Here is a 15,666-nt window from a genome sequence, read left to right as displayed (position 1 = left end):
GTCCTACTGCCAGTTTCTGGAAGACACCTTCTTCAAGCAGTGGTACAGGAAGAAGTCTGCATCCTTCAAGAAAAACATGATTTTCATGCAGGACAATGCTCCATCACACGCGTCCAAGTACTCCACAGCGTGGCTGGCAAGAAAGGGTATAAAAGAAGAAAAACTAATGACATGGCCTCCTTGTTCACCTGATCTGAACCCCATTGAGAACCTGTGGTCCATCATCAAATGTGAGATTTACAAGGAGGGAAAACAGTACACCTCTCTGAACAGTGTCTGGGAGGCTGTGGTTGCTGCTGCACGCAATGTTGATGGTGAACAGATCAAAACACTGACAGAATCCATGGATGGCAGGCTTTTGAGTGTCCTTGCAAAGAAAGGTGGCTATATTGGTCGCTGATTTGTTTTTGTTTTGTCTTTGAATGTCAGAAATGTATATTTGTGAATGTGGAGATGTTATATTGGTTTCATAGGTAAAAATAAATAATTGAAATGGGTATATATTTGTTTTTTGTTAAGTTGCCTAATAATTATGCACAGTAATAGTCACCTGCACACACAGATATCCCCCTAAAATAGCTAAAACTACAAACAAACTAAAAACTACTTCCAAAAACATTCAGCTTTGATATTAATGAGTTTTTTGGGTTCATTGAGAACATGGTTGTTGTTCAATAATAAAATTATTCCTCAAAAATACAACTTGCCTAATAATTCTGCACTCCCTGTATTGTGCTCTGTTCTACTTTTAGTATATATAAGTAGCATCTACTTTCTAAAGAATTTCACACAACACGCTGTTAGGAAACACTGAATTGTGGAAACCAGTTCAGCCCATCGTTTTTTGCCCATTTGCGATGTCATCTTGGAGGAGGAAAGAGACTACGAAAGTACTAGCACAGGGTGCTTCTTACAGTGTGGATGTGACACACATGCAGTGCTCTGCTTGCTCAGTGTTCTGGTTAAAGACAGTTCTTTATGACTATGCCTGGGAGTTTGTGCTCCTCGCGCTAAGCACTGTATATGTGCAATTGTATTTACATTTGGGGACAATGAAAATTTCACATGCTGTCCCTCACACTTGCTTATAGTGCCTAAATTTTGTTAACTGGGACTTTTTGTGTGCCTGTCAATCTGATATAACCATGCAGTCACATTTAGACCACCTACAACAAATACAAAACTGTGATCTAATATAAGTTCGATCAAGGGCCACCTCAAAGTACAGACCAAAGAACTGAAAAGCAAGGGCAATAGCAATGAGCAGAGTGATTTCTATATTTTCTTGGAGTCAGGTGCTAAACTATCCGTGTCGGCTCAAAGTGACGCTGCTGTGTGGGGATCACCTCCCTCTGTCCCACACCTTTTCCTTTTGTGTGCAGGTTTATTAACACAGTTACAGGAAAACTGTAGCATTTCTTAAACTTGTTTTAGGGTCAAATATTATTTCGAAAATACACAATTTATCTCACCCATCCAAACTGTCCTTTGTCATTTAGACTAAATATAGTGCATGTTTTTAGTATAGATGGGTCAAACAATCCTTACCTGAGCTTCGGGAGTAAGCTGTCTCTCTCTCTCCTGCAGAGAGACTTTACAATAAGACTGTAAGGCCAGGTAATTCTTCCTTTTCCACTTTCTGTCAAAGCGGTCTGCATGCTGTTTGCAGTATGCAAAAAATGGGTCCGCGATATCCTGAGGAAATAAAGAGCACTCATGGGAATTAAGAGTTAAGATAACTGGTGGGAAAACAGGTATTAATAGTCTGTAAAGCTTTTACCACGTTGAACTTTCAGAACCTGCCACTCACTAAAGTGAAAAATCCAGCTGAGGCAGAAGCAGTGCTTTGCAGCTGCTGACTTCCTACAGTCATCTGTGTGCAGTCTGTTGTAGTGGAGGATTTGTAGCTGATTAACTGGATTAGGCTGCTGCAGTGAACAGGCATTTTTCCAAATACTTGTGTTATATGAATTTTATTTGTTTTGCTTGGTGGACTGCAGTGACAATATTCCAAAAGAACTTAGAAAGAATGGATCTCTTGAAATTCATCGTTGGTCATTAATAGTCGTTATCAATCAAATCTGTCACTCGCTAGTTTGATTTCTCCAAGTGGTAGATGCTTTATTGACAGAAGCTCTGTAAAGGAGGTGAGGAAAAATAAAATTAGTGGATTCTTTCTCGGCTTGATTTTACCGCTTCTCTCACTTCATGTATTGGTTAAAATTGGTCTATTGGTATTGTTATAGTAATATTCATAAGATAATTTATTTGGGGTTTTTTCATAAAGGTACCAAGTGTGGTAAAAAAAAAAAATACAAATTGGTGGCACTGTGGTAAGAGAATAAACTGCTCATTGGTTTCTATTTGAGAAATTGTAATGTTTTAAAGTTCAACTGCAAAAACTACGAAATCCTTAGTCGCCAAGTTCTGATCAATTCCCATCCCTACTGTATACATGACTAACATATAAATAATCTCAAGTACAGTCAAAGTCAAAAAAAAGAAGATATATTATCATATATTATGGCATAGTTTAAATTGCACATATATGCAATTTAAACTATGCCATAACTATGCCACAACTTTTACCTTGCAAATGTGGGTGAAGCACTTGCGTTTACATAGTTTAACACATCTGCACGCTACAGAGCCGTGTGTTAAACGAAGCATCGAAGGCTGAATCGTTGCAGCCCTAGATGGATGTTCAAACACAGGGCAAGAGGTTCAGTTTAGAGACCTCCACGAATCAAGGAAACTTTCTTTATTTTATTTTTTCACTTTTTAGTGACATTTTGCTTTAGTTATGATAGTTTTTGCAGCAACAGGCATAGGTAGTGCAAACCCAAGACCAAACAGTTGTTTTTTGTTCTGCCAGTCACTACACATATGCTGCTTACAGTTTCAACAGCTAACACCGCTTTGTTTAACAGGTGACTGTTATTGAGCTGACAAATTTATAGCATCAAGTTCACTTCCTAGTTTTTTGTTTGTTGGTTTGTTTTAAGAGCTGCACAGCCAATAGCCATTACACAAAAAGTCATAATTCTTTGCTGTGCAGACTAATGTATTATTGAATTTAAAACATCCTTTTAACACTTCTGACATGACAACCACTGAAGCTAAGTTAATAAACGTATTTGTACGGTGTAAATGACATATCAAGAATCAACTGTTACCAATCAACCACCCAAGTGTTTAAATGGAAAATATCTGCATATTCATGGACTCTTCATTTCTCTGAGGGAAGAACGTTCACTAATAATGCTCACTGGTGTCGTTAAGCTGCTAACAAGGTCGCCCTACCTCCTCCGCTGCAGCCTCAGACAGGAGCCCCTCCCTCTGTGCACAGGTGACGTGGAAGTAGGATCGACACATTCCTGCATCACAGCTGATACACACACCAGTCCTGGCAAAACGGGCATCCTCACAGAAACTGCACTCCTGCTCATAACAAAAATAACACATAACATTTTTTCATTTTTCAAAAATGGCAGTATGCAACTGTTTCACTGTTAACCGGTTTTCATTTTGACAGATATTTTGGATTATCTACTGAAATTCTGACGCTTCCATGTGAATTTCTAATTAAGCTGCTTTCAGGTTTTACATGATAAATCAGCCTCACCTTAACGCTTGTATTTAGGCACAATTACCTCGCTTATACATCAGTTCAGACTGACGAAACTTTAGCTGAAAAGCTCTAAAGCCGAATTTCTCAAACTTGTTCCTTGGACTGGGAACTTTGCCCCCACTAAGTGCCTTCTCAACAGGTAACTTCAGCAACTTTAGGGGTGGAACGTGCCACTTTTAAATTGTGCCCCATTACTGATCATAATGATTACTGTAAGTAGAGCATTTCCGGTGTTTAATCAGTTTTGCTGCAAAAAAAAATGTCTGAATACAGTCTATAGGTTATGGGTGTCAACCTCAGCCCTCTCTGATCATAAGTGGGCGGGACCAGTGAAACTCTCCTTTCTGTCAATGTAAAGAAGTTACAAATTTAACTTTTTCTACATCATAAAGAAAAAGATGCTGTGACAAAAAAAATTGTCAGCATGATGCAAGATTACAGAAAAAGTTCTGGCAGCTCATTACAAAGACTGTCCAGTTTTTCTTTTTTTTCCTCAATGAAAATAAAATTGGGCTTCACTTTAGCCACCTCCTAATTTTAGAAATTCATTAATTTCATTGAAATGCAGCCAGATGCTGCTCATTTTATATTTTCGCCCATTTCTTCATTTTTTCCCCAACAAGCTTGCGTTTAAATCTGGCTTGCAGGTGTCGCCGTGTAACTGCCTGTACCACTACACTTGCTGTCTTCCGAACGCCTGCCCCCATCCTCCTTTCACTAATGGTACGACCCCAGTCTTTGCACGGATTGGCCTCGTGGCCGATAAACACCATTTACATTGAAATTCATCTTCATCAGTGAGCAAAAAGAGAACTTGCCTTGGCCCCATATTTTGAATAATTCATCTCTGTGAGTGTTACTGGTCGCAACTTATCAATGTCTCCAAATGCCACTCCAGGAACATAAAGGGCACAAACCACATGCACCCACCTGAAAACATCAAAGAATAAAAACAAAATTGGTGAACAAATGGTACGAAGAATGGTAGAAAAATCCAGAATTGGAAATGGCTCAGAATCAAGTAGCATTTTAAACATTTCGACTCCTGGATGCTGATTTCACAAAAAGCTGTGAACTGATAAATCATGGCTATGGTTTATTTTTGCATTTAATGTAGAGAATTTGCGTAGACAATAAAACACTTAATAACATGAAACTAGTTTCTCAGATACTCAAAAAGAAATTGACTCAGATTTATGTAGGCCCAGACTCATGCTACAGTTTGGTGTGAGACAGTTTCAAATGTGGACTTTAGGCAAGAGAATCCAAAGTCCAATATAAAGATATCCATCTCTAGCAAGCAACCGCTTCACAGTTTAATTTGCTGTGTTTTTCATGCTCTACTGAAGTAGTAAATTCGTGTGCAGCCTGGCTGAGGAGCACTATCAGCGATAACGTGGCTGAAGTCTCCACGCTTCACATAACACAGTCTTTTCTCTCACTCTTTTTCTTCCTCTCTTTTCTCCTCCCTCCATTCCTCCAACAGTTCTATTTTCCTTCTTAATCAAACCTGCTTTTCTCCTCAGCACTGAATATATAACACAGTTCAGACAGTCTTTGGATCCCTGCAGCATTTTGAATAGCACAGATCATTAGCTGTTATTTGTTTCTGAACATGTTCCACTTGCTGTATCTTCTAAATGGCGACTGACCACCAGGTCATTGTGCCACTGTATCCCACCTCCCAGCATCCGTCTCTTTGAAGATGCCATCCTGGTTGGGGCATAGCTCACAGCTGGGAGTCACTCCATTCTTGCAGGCATCACAGAACCAAGGCTCTGTTGAATTCTCAGAGGCCGAGCTCATAATCGAGTCACTCTCGCCGTCCACACCGTAACACCCTGGAAGCAAAGACCAGTATTAACCTTACTGAACAGTCATCCCATTCAAATGAAAACTGCTCCTGTGAGCCACAGCGTGCAACACATGTGGTAGATGCGAAGCTGTGCCATAGAGGTTAGAGGTTAGGAGTAAAAAAAAAAAAAAAGAAGATAATTTTGCATTACTCTGTAACATGGTCCGAGATCCACTGACACATCATTAGCATTTAATAATATAAACCTTAGGCTACACATTTACTCTAGCACAAATTCCTAACCTAATCAGGGCACAAAATATGTTTCTTTGAGAGAACCAACACAAAGACAGCAAAGGTGAAACTGTGGACTAGTCCAAATAGCAGCTCACAGCTATCACTTCAGTGATTCTACTGTAGAAATTACCACAAGCAGAAATTAAGGCTACAACGTGACTGCTAATCACTGCTTTTGTTTCCTGATGAAAAATCAGTCCCTGGCTGGGCTTTGCATACAGTCAGTTTTCACATCGTACTGAGATTATCTATTTCCTTTATGTTGGCATTCTGTTTTTGCACATCCTTGTAGATTCAATACTGATTTTTTTTTTTTTTTTAAATGACAGGCTCAGTATGCACTTTACCGTCACATTCCTGACGCTTCCCACAGCCAAAAATAAAAGTAATGTCCTCAAAAGCTAGCTTGGCTATTTTCCTCCTCTGCAATGAGCTGAAGTCAGCGCAAGTGGAGCAAGTGCAGTACACTACTGCATTACAGAAAAAGCTCCTTTGATTAAAGTAATGTATAACTCTAAAACACCTTACACCAAAAACTGCCCATGTGACATATCTCTATGCCTTTTGCCTTTATTAAGACACAAATGTAAACAATGTAAAAAAGGGAAACGGGTTCACTCGCCAACTAACAGAGGAGCTCCAAGGACACACTGACAACGTCTTTACTTGCTTCACTTTGGCAGAGCAACTCCTAAGATTAGGGCTGTTCGATATAATGATATATATTGAATGACGATATAAAAACGTCTATTGTTTCCTATTACACTATCGTTTGTTTTGTGGTGTCGTAAAATAAACAGTTTACAGCAATATTTTTTCATCGTTTTGATGGTCACTGTAGTGGCTATATTAATTTCTTAAAGTTCTCTCTTTCTCTTATATTTAATATCACCACACTACTGACGGACAAGCGCCTGTTTTTACATGTTGTCGTTAGCAACAACGACGGTAAAACCATCACGTGGCTCCGCTGTCCGCTTGTTTGTTTTCCATGTAAACCTTTCACAATAAAGCTCAAGATCCTGTTGAGACTTTTCAAAATAAACTGAATCACGTGAAAGAGTATGCAGAGAGTTTACGGATGAGAAGAGAAAAAAAAAAAAAAAAAGAGCCGTCAGGTGCTAAAAAGTTAACCTTAGACTCAAACTTTGAAAGAAAATGGTGGCCGTTACAACTTATGACTAAAAATGTATAGTTTCATGCATTGGTTACACCAGCTGGAAAAACTTCACGCAAGTCAAGTTGCCCGAGATTCACCGAATTTACAGAAAAATATTACTATTATTTATTATTATTATTTTTGTGATTTATATCATTGTCAGGATGATAAATGTCTTATACTGGGATATGAGATTTTTGTCATATCGCACAGCCCTACCTCAGATGATAACTGGCTCTGGTTGGCACAATCAGGGGAAACAACCCAGAGCTACCCACAACCAACAAAATGAGAAGAAGATGCAAAAGGTGCTCCTGCTTCCTGGGAACTTCCAATGTTGTCATCCAACATGCCACAAGTTGCTTTATTCTGGTGTATGGTCTCATGTCCACTTCATCTATACTCCTCCGATCCTCACACATTCACCTCCCGTGCACATTTGTGTAAGTGGACAGCAGCTAAAAGATCTCCTTTGTTATAAAAATGTCAATGGTAGATCTTAGGCTGCTAATGCAGGGAACTGCATATAGGGTATAATCGAAATTAAAAAAAAAAACACATTGAAATTATGTAAACTGAAGTGAATTATGCTAACTAAGTGTGACGATAGTAATGAAGTAACTTTTGATACAGAGATAAGGAGAGAGAGCGCAACAAGAGAACAACAAGGTGTGACTCAAAATCAAATGATTGGAGTTACATCGAGTAATCGGATGCCAACATCAGGTGAGAGCCATGTCATACTGGAAAGGCGGAGAGAAGAAGGGGACTATAAGACCCTTTGCAGATAATGATTAGTCGTTACTTCCTCAGGGTTTTGTCGAAGTGTGCAGAAGATTAGAAGACCCTGCATCACACAGTAGATTTCACAGCAAGAAACCCAGAGGATTTAGCCTTCTTTTTGCAACCCACTATGGACCACAAATTGAATTTAATATTTACTATCCAATATGGTGCTCACTACATACTGGAAGGGAACTATCTAAGGAGTTCCACGCTCCTCAAAAAGGATTTTATCCTGCGTGGCAAGGGGAAGAATTCATCAATGGCAAAGGTTTTCGCTCTCTTAAAAAAAATAAATAAATCAAACTGACAGTAGATATTTAGCAACAGTTTTGATTTTAGGGTAAAGATAAATAAACAGGCCTGGAGAACATTACCGACGACAGGCAAGCTTGTAATCCGATTTTTTTTTTTTTAACTGTATTTGCCAATTACTACCTGAGAGATATGGTTTAAAATCAGGCAAGTGCCAATGATGTCAACCGATTCTGATCTCTTTAAAATAATATCATGAGACACTGTATCAAAGGCAGAGCTCAGATCATAGAGAAAGCATGGTTAACAGCCCAAAGTCAGTTGCCATTAGTGGATCATTTGTGATTTTGTCCTGGACTTCTTCTGTAGTGTGAAGTGGCAGAACACCAGACTGAAATTGTTCAAACGAATGACTGTTATTAAGGTGTACAACAACAGTTTTTTCAAGAATTTTTGAAAGAAAAGGTAAATTTGCAGTTGAACTGTAGTTATTGAGGTTCACCGGGTTTCTGAAGTGTTAGATTTATCTCAGCTGTTTTAAGAGGTAGAGGGAAAAACCCAGGGATCAGGGAAGAGTGAATAACCTCAGTTATTAAAGGCGAGAGAGAAGATAAACAGGATGTTGCCAGTCAGACGTGGGTCAAGGCAACACGTAGGTTTAGATTTCTTTAAAATCATACAGTGTGCCATATGTGGAATTATCTAGAGCCAGCTGCTGACAGATGTTACTAACCTTAGTACTGAAAAAAGCTATAAAAATGTTCTAATGCTCAGTGCAGTAAACCTGAGGTGGAAAATTGTCAGGTGATTTAAAGTCCTTGTTTTCCCTTCACCAGACCTCATTAGTACTGCATAATATTCATATTTGACTGCAGACAGAGCATCCTTATAATTCCACGTGTTGACGATGCATATCCTTATGGACAGCAAGACCAGTCTTTGTGCAAAGCCTTTCCAAGCAATCTTTAGTTTTAAGTTTGCATAAATCCAGAGTAAACCAAGGAGCAGAGTGAATGAAATAGACAGTCCAAGTTTTCAGTGGAAAGTACTGAGTAGACTGTGTAGTCCATTATTGTAGTAAGACACCAGTTTATCAGGAGTAGATAAATTGTCTCTACTGGGCAGACTGTCAGTTCTACAGGAGAAGGCAGTTATGTCAATGTTTTTAATACTGCGATATGACATAGAGCGAAAAGAGTTTGACTTAGATAATATTAAATGGACATCAAAAGATACCAGCTTGTGGTCAGATATGGAAAGATTAGATGCTATACAGTTCTGAGGAGTAACACTGCATACATCGCATAATATCAAGAATACGGCCCTTAGAGTGAGACTGAAAATCAATAAATTGTTGCAGGCCAAAGCTATTAAGAGATGATGAATAATCTCTCATAAGAGTATTAGTGACAGTGTCTAGATGTATATTAAAATCACCCAGCAAACTAACATTGCAGGAGAAAAAACTTAGAAGCCAAGCAAACACATTTTAATATTGTCCTCTTAATTTTCTGAGGCTGCCTAAACAATTACTTGGCTGATGTGGTTTCTATGGCTGCCATTACACCAGGCATACGTGCGCTTTACTACCAATGAGAACAGCAATCAGCACTCTCCCTCTGTCAGGGAGATAACACTCCAACTCCTAATTCAGTCAAGCAGCCTTTGGGCTTTTTGAGCAATGGGAAAGACTCAAAAATCAAAAACTTAGTGTTCTGCATGCCACACTGGGGAGTCAGACAGCCCATAAAAAGCAAATACTGGGGTAGACAGAGTTGTTTATTCAGCTCTACACTGTTTGGTGGGCGCGCGTCCTTTTCTGATTGAGAGACCATTTGCTGTGTGCCATGGTGAATCACTAATTCTGAAATCTGCTCTTCAGAGGCTGCTGGGGCTCTAGTCTGAAATTTTAAAACAGGCCTCTGGTTTTTCCGTGGAATCAACTCACTCGTGCAATTAAGGCACAACTGCAGTTTTTCCTTTTTAAAGAATAGGACAATCTGTTTTCACAATCTATTGTTACCCCTTAGCACCACTATTATGTATTCTACCTCAATTTTGCCCCCACAAGATGTAGCAAGGGCAGGAGGCTTAAAAAAAAGGATCATCTAGGCAGTTCATCTTTACTTATTGAGCTCTGAAACTGGGGTTTGTGAACAACCACCGTGCTGGTTTAAATGATGTATGGTTGAACCGTGCCACAAATCTTTGGTGTTCCTTTTGAACTGAGATACAAAGCTCAGACCGTTTAGCCATGGGTTACTGGCTAATATGAGCTAAGCTGACAAAAAGTGATGACTACAAGATAGCTTCATAATCCCTGAAGGAAGATTATCCCTGTCAGAAATGGACTTTGCAGGAAAAAAAGAAGGTAGAGTTGACTGAACCACCGAGAGAACTGCTCAACTATATTGACATTTTATGAAAAAAATGCTTTGTTTATGTTCCACAAACACAAAATACATCAGAAGAAAGTGTACAAGGTTACAGAATAAAATATAAACTCGTTTTCACAGGTATTGTGAAATGTATGTATTTTTTTATAACTTTCACTTAATTATACATTTTGCTTTTTACCAATAATAATGCTCATTTACAGTATACTGGAAATATTTTCTCCAACCCCATCTCTAGAAAAACTTGGAAAAGTACGTTCATAAGTTTGATAAATAGTTATTCATGTGTTTTTATCTCTGTCACTGTAACATAACCATGTATGAAATTAAAATAAATCTCAGGACAAGAGGCATTTTTTTCATCAGCCAAACTTGATGAATGTACAGAGGTTTAGTGCTGTCCACTCCAGTACAGGGGTATCTGAAAGACTCTTTACAGAGCCAAAAGTAAAACCCTGAAAAATGTACAATAACTAAAGTAGTAAAGTCTTAACTGCAGATACAACTCACCTTTCATCTCTGACCTAAAGCCCTTTATGTTTTAATCTTAAAAAAATAGTTTGTGAGCTTTGAAATGAGTCAGTATGTTAAGAGTACTACACCTTTTTAGCAAGGGAGCATAGCATTCGTTCTTCAAGTATTTATTCTTGAATGCGCAGGTGTTTTGTTTTTCCCCTACTGATCCAGTATGAACTCAAAATCAAACTACATCATTATGTGTTTAGACACCAGTCAGACCACCACTAGACAGTGTGATTAGAAAGTATTGCTTTACATCATCACTATAAAAAACACCATTCAGAGAGCAAATATACAGTAGTTACGGCCTTAGTAAGGCCTGGTGTGATTTTCAATTTATATAGGTGTGTCCCTCCTTAGGCGTCACTCTTTTTGTACAGCTGACCCTACCCAGCAGGCCCACCCCACCCCCACAACCCGAAATAGAGTAAACAGAAGAGAACAGATGGGTGGATTGAGAGAAAAAAATATTACCAGCCTTCCCACACATGTATCATTGAGTAGTGCTACTTTAATAACTGCTGATATTTCCTTAAGAGTCTTGAGTCTAGAGTCTATTGATCATTCTGAGGTGACCTGAATTTCTTCCACTAAACTATCAGCACATCTTTTAGGCCCCATTCCTACAAGACCGCTCAAGTAAGTTTTAGCATTAATTAATGCTGTCTTACCTAACTATGGACCGCTTTCTAACCTTTTTTTAATCTTGAAGAGTAGGTGTCAAAGAGTTAACTAAATATTTGCGGAAGAAAGGTTTATATGACGAGTTTCAGTCAGCAGTGTTTCTGTGCTAGGATGCACACTAGTGAGGGTTATAAATATTCTTTTTATGGCCTCCGACAGTGGACTCATCTCTGTGCTTGTCCTGCTAGATAACAGGGCAGTATTCAATACTGTTGACCATAACAATTTATTACAGAGAACTAGAACACACCATAGGTATGAAAGGAATTACACTGCAAAGTTTCAATCATATCTATCTGAGAGATGCCAATTTGTGGCATTTCTGAGGTATCTTTACTTCAAAAGCTAGTCATGGAGTTTGAAAACACTGTATAGATTTGTATTGCTATGCAGATGACAGCCACCTTTACTTATCCATGAAGCTGTATGATACAAATCAGTTAGCTGAAGTGAAGACGTAAAGGCCTGGATGACTTCTAATTTCCCATATCTAAATAGCCCGATGTCAGATCACAAAATTTCCAGTGCAAAATTTAAGATTCAAAGGTTGTAGCGTTGACTGCAAGATTTTGCTTTAAACTAAACTAGTTTTATTACTATTTACACTTAAACAGCTAATTTCAAAACAAACAACCATACAACGACAAGTGACAGCACCACCCAGAGTGGAAGAACTTGAAGATTTCATCAACAGATCCAACAAACAAAACCCAACCAAGTTAGAAAGACTGATTTGTCAACTGATGCCGAGGACCTACTCACAACCGACATTCAGGTAAGTGTTTTTGAGTCCATTAACAAAAAGTTGGATCTCTTAGCCATGCCTTATCAGGAGATGAAGGATTAAAATCAAGCTTAGATATTTTTTTTGTCTCCCGTGTTGTCTCTGGCAGCCAAGGCTGATGTTTCCATTTTCTCATGGAAAAAGGGTTGTGTCATAGGGGTAGGAAATGTTGGGATGGACAAGATCCAATCTGGGAGCAACCTCATCTGCGTTATGAAAGGTCTGACACCAAGATAGAGATCTGTAGCATTCTCAAAAGTCTCAGTTTTAACCTGTTTATAAAAACAGAAAAACAAAACAAAAGCAAAGTTGTGCTTTGGACAACAAAAACATTATGGGCCAGGTTTTGATAGGTTCTAGGTTCATCAGTGTAATGGAAAATTTGTGTTTCAACTCATCTAACCTCTGTGTGCTATTGGTACGTACTTGTAACTTGTACAAAGAATAAGTGTATGATGGTATCCACACAATGGTACCACACTTGCCAGTCACATATAAAACTTCTCTGAATCCCATTTTGTGTAGTTTTTCACCTGTGTTGTACACTTTTTGGCTCACTTCATAATATGAGTTGGGAGTTCATACTCTTATTTTTGCACAAATTACTGTTTATATTTCATTCCAGAAATCAGTATTTGAGTTCATATTGGGGAAAAATGTAGAAAAAAACATAACTTAATAGACACTCAGAAAGACAAACAATCAGCTAAATGTTAAACGTTGAAATCCAGCAGGTGGCAGTCGATTTTGTAGACATATAGATAGATCTATTATTTACTGTACAATATAAAGCTCCTTGAGGCGACTGCAGTTGTGATTTGGCGCTATATAAATAAAATTGAATTGAATTGAATTGAACAGATTGCTACTCTAATACATTAAGGTACCTAAGTTTTTTAAATGTTGGATAGTCTTTTCTTAAGACAATGATTCAGCAGTTACTGTACTGAATTTGGAGAGTTAGGCTTTTATGAATTTTTTGGAGTATAGGATAACAGATTTTAAGTTGTCAGTATTCAAGAAATTGAAATTTGATCCTAACCTTCATCCCAGAATATTTAGGTTTTCTTGTGGAAAACTGGTGGAAAGAGGTAAAAATGGTAGAGTTTGACCAGTTCAGAGAGTAGCTGGAGACTTCTCTCTAACTGTAAATGTTTGCGGCAAGGAAGAATGGGGTCCTGAAGGATTAATGGCAAACCATCTGCATAAGGGAGATATTTATGTTCTGTATTAGATAATGTCTTAAAGCAGGGGGCTCAAATTTGGCCCTTAAAGTGACTTTTTATGTTAGGGAGGATTTGTTTGTTGTTGAGTGCAATTTTTTAAATAAGTTTTTTAAAAAGCAAAACATTATTTAATATGAAGGCAACATGAGCAGAGAGTACAAACATGTTGAGGGACTTGTTGTGTTAGTTCAGCGAGAGAATCAAAAACTAATGTGTGCACTTATGTCTGCATTTTTATTTTGGTAAACACGAACAAAATTATAGCAGAAGTGCTTCTGCATGTCTGAAAGAGAGGACCAATGTGTTTATTTAGTAGTTCAACCCCCCCCACCTCTACTGCAGAGCCCCTCTGTTTTCACAGAGTTGTGCGTCCACATTGAAAAGGCCGAAAACGCTTACGTTCCAGTACTGCGCATGCGTGAAACCAAGACGATTCGACCTGCCTCTTTTCTGCCGCGGAAACTGAAACGTCCCGGCAAAATGCCAAGGAAAAGCACAGAGTTTTTTAAATGAACTAACAATGAGGTGGTGTTGTTGCTGCGAGTAACACAAAAGTACAAAGTTGCAAAAGCGATTGAGAATTAAAGAAATTGAAGAAAAGCTATTTGGTGCATGTACAAACTGATATTAATCTTTAATATGGCTGAAATAATTGAGCGCAAACAAAACAACTGCTGTTTAATGCCTTCCGCTATCTTAGGTTACTTGGTCACATGACTGCATCACATGACTAAAATGTGTCATCGTTTTCGAAAAGGCTCCGGGTTCTCTGTCCACACTGCAACGCAAAAACTGCGTTTTCAAATGTATACGCTTTGGAGAGCGTTTTCCTTGACCAAAAACGCTGTCTCAGTGTGGACGGAAGGCCAAAACGGAGAGAAAAAGATGTGTTTTCAAATGAAAATGTATTAGTGTGGACATGACCGAAGTTTCGCCCCAGGAAGGCAGCAGGCCCAGACAAGGTGTGTCCTAGGCTGTTAAAGGCTTGTGCTGCTGAACTAGGGGAGCCGCTACAACAAATCTTTAACCTCAGTCTATGACTGGGGAGAGTGCCCACCCTCTGGAAGACATGCTGCATCATTCCGGTCCCCGAAAAGAACCGGTCCAATGAGCTTAATGACTTTCGACCGGTGGCACCGACGTCACATCTTATGAAGACTCTAGAGCAGCTCTTTCTCAACCTCCTCCAGCCCCAGGTACAACATGTCCTGGACCCACTACAGTTCGCCTAACAAGGCAGATGTCGGTGTGGAGGATGCTATTCTGTACCTCCTACACAGAGCTCACTCGCACCAGGATAAGGCACGGTAAGGATCCTGTTCCTCGACTTTTCTAGTGCCTATTATACAATCCAGCCCCGTCTGCTCCAGGAAAAATTCAACAGACCACAGTACGTCAGGCAGATACAGCCATCATGGGGTGTATCTGGGATGGTCAGGAAGAGGAGTACAGGAGTCTGGTGAGGAACTTTGTTAATGGAGTCACACAAACCACCTGCAGCTCAACACACTGAAGACCAAGGAACTGGTTGTGGACTTCGGGAGGTCCAGACCAGGTGCAGTGCCAGTTAAGGAGGTGGTCAACATGTACAAGTACCTCGGACTGTGGGTGGACAACAAACTGGACAGGTCATACAACACGCAGCACCTGTATAAAAAAAGCCAAAGCAGACTGTATTTCCTCAGGAGGCTGAGGTCTTTCAACATCTGCAGGAAACTCCTGTGGATGTTCTACTAGTCGATGGTTGCCGGTGTACCTTTCTATGCTGTGTTGTGTAGGGGGAGCAGCACAGCAAAGGAGGACTCATCCAGGCTGGAAAAACTAATCAGGAAGACTGGCTCTGTGGCCGGCATGAAGCTGGACATTCTGGTGACAGTGGCAGAGAAGACGACACTAAAGAAACTGCTGGACATTATGGACGATGCTGGACATCCTCCGCATGTGGTCATAAATAATCAAAGGCGTCTACTCAGAGACAGGTTGCTTCTCCCCAAGTCTAAGCCCAACCTAAGACTTATTCTTGATGATCTGGATGGTGCAACCTTCAATTATCGCAAAGACCACACACTTCCATGTACTGTTTTAAACGTACAGTGATACCATGTTATTAGGAGAAACGGCAGATCGATCTATTATG

General features: G+C 39.3%; 1 protein-coding gene across 7 annotated transcripts in view; it reads right to left on the bottom strand.

Annotated features, from left to right (window-relative positions):
* Window positions 1-15,666, bottom strand: part of phf14 (PHD finger protein 14) — a 156,076-nt gene that overhangs the window by 128,780 nt on the left and 11,630 nt on the right. For all 7 annotated transcript variants that reach the window (XM_084918817.1, XM_084918819.1, XM_084918818.1 and 4 more), the window contains exons 5-8: window positions 5,313-5,472; window positions 4,450-4,561; window positions 3,304-3,441; window positions 1,549-1,695 (exon numbers count right to left, since the gene is read on the bottom strand). In XM_084918817.1, coding sequence (XP_084774943.1) covers window positions 1,549-1,695; window positions 3,304-3,441; window positions 4,450-4,561; window positions 5,313-5,472 — 557 coding nt within the window. The remainder of the gene's footprint in view (window positions 1-1,548; window positions 1,696-3,303; window positions 3,442-4,449; window positions 4,562-5,312; window positions 5,473-15,666) is intronic.

Source organism: Perissodus microlepis, chromosome 22, assembly GCF_051167445.1.
Source record: "Perissodus microlepis isolate ML-2025 ecotype Zambia chromosome 22, ASM5116744v1, whole genome shotgun sequence".
In the NCBI taxonomy this organism is placed as follows: Eukaryota; Metazoa; Chordata; class Actinopteri; order Cichliformes; family Cichlidae; genus Perissodus; species Perissodus microlepis.
The sequence above is the reverse complement of the archived record's forward strand: the minus strand, read 5'-3'. Positions and strand labels throughout refer to the sequence as shown.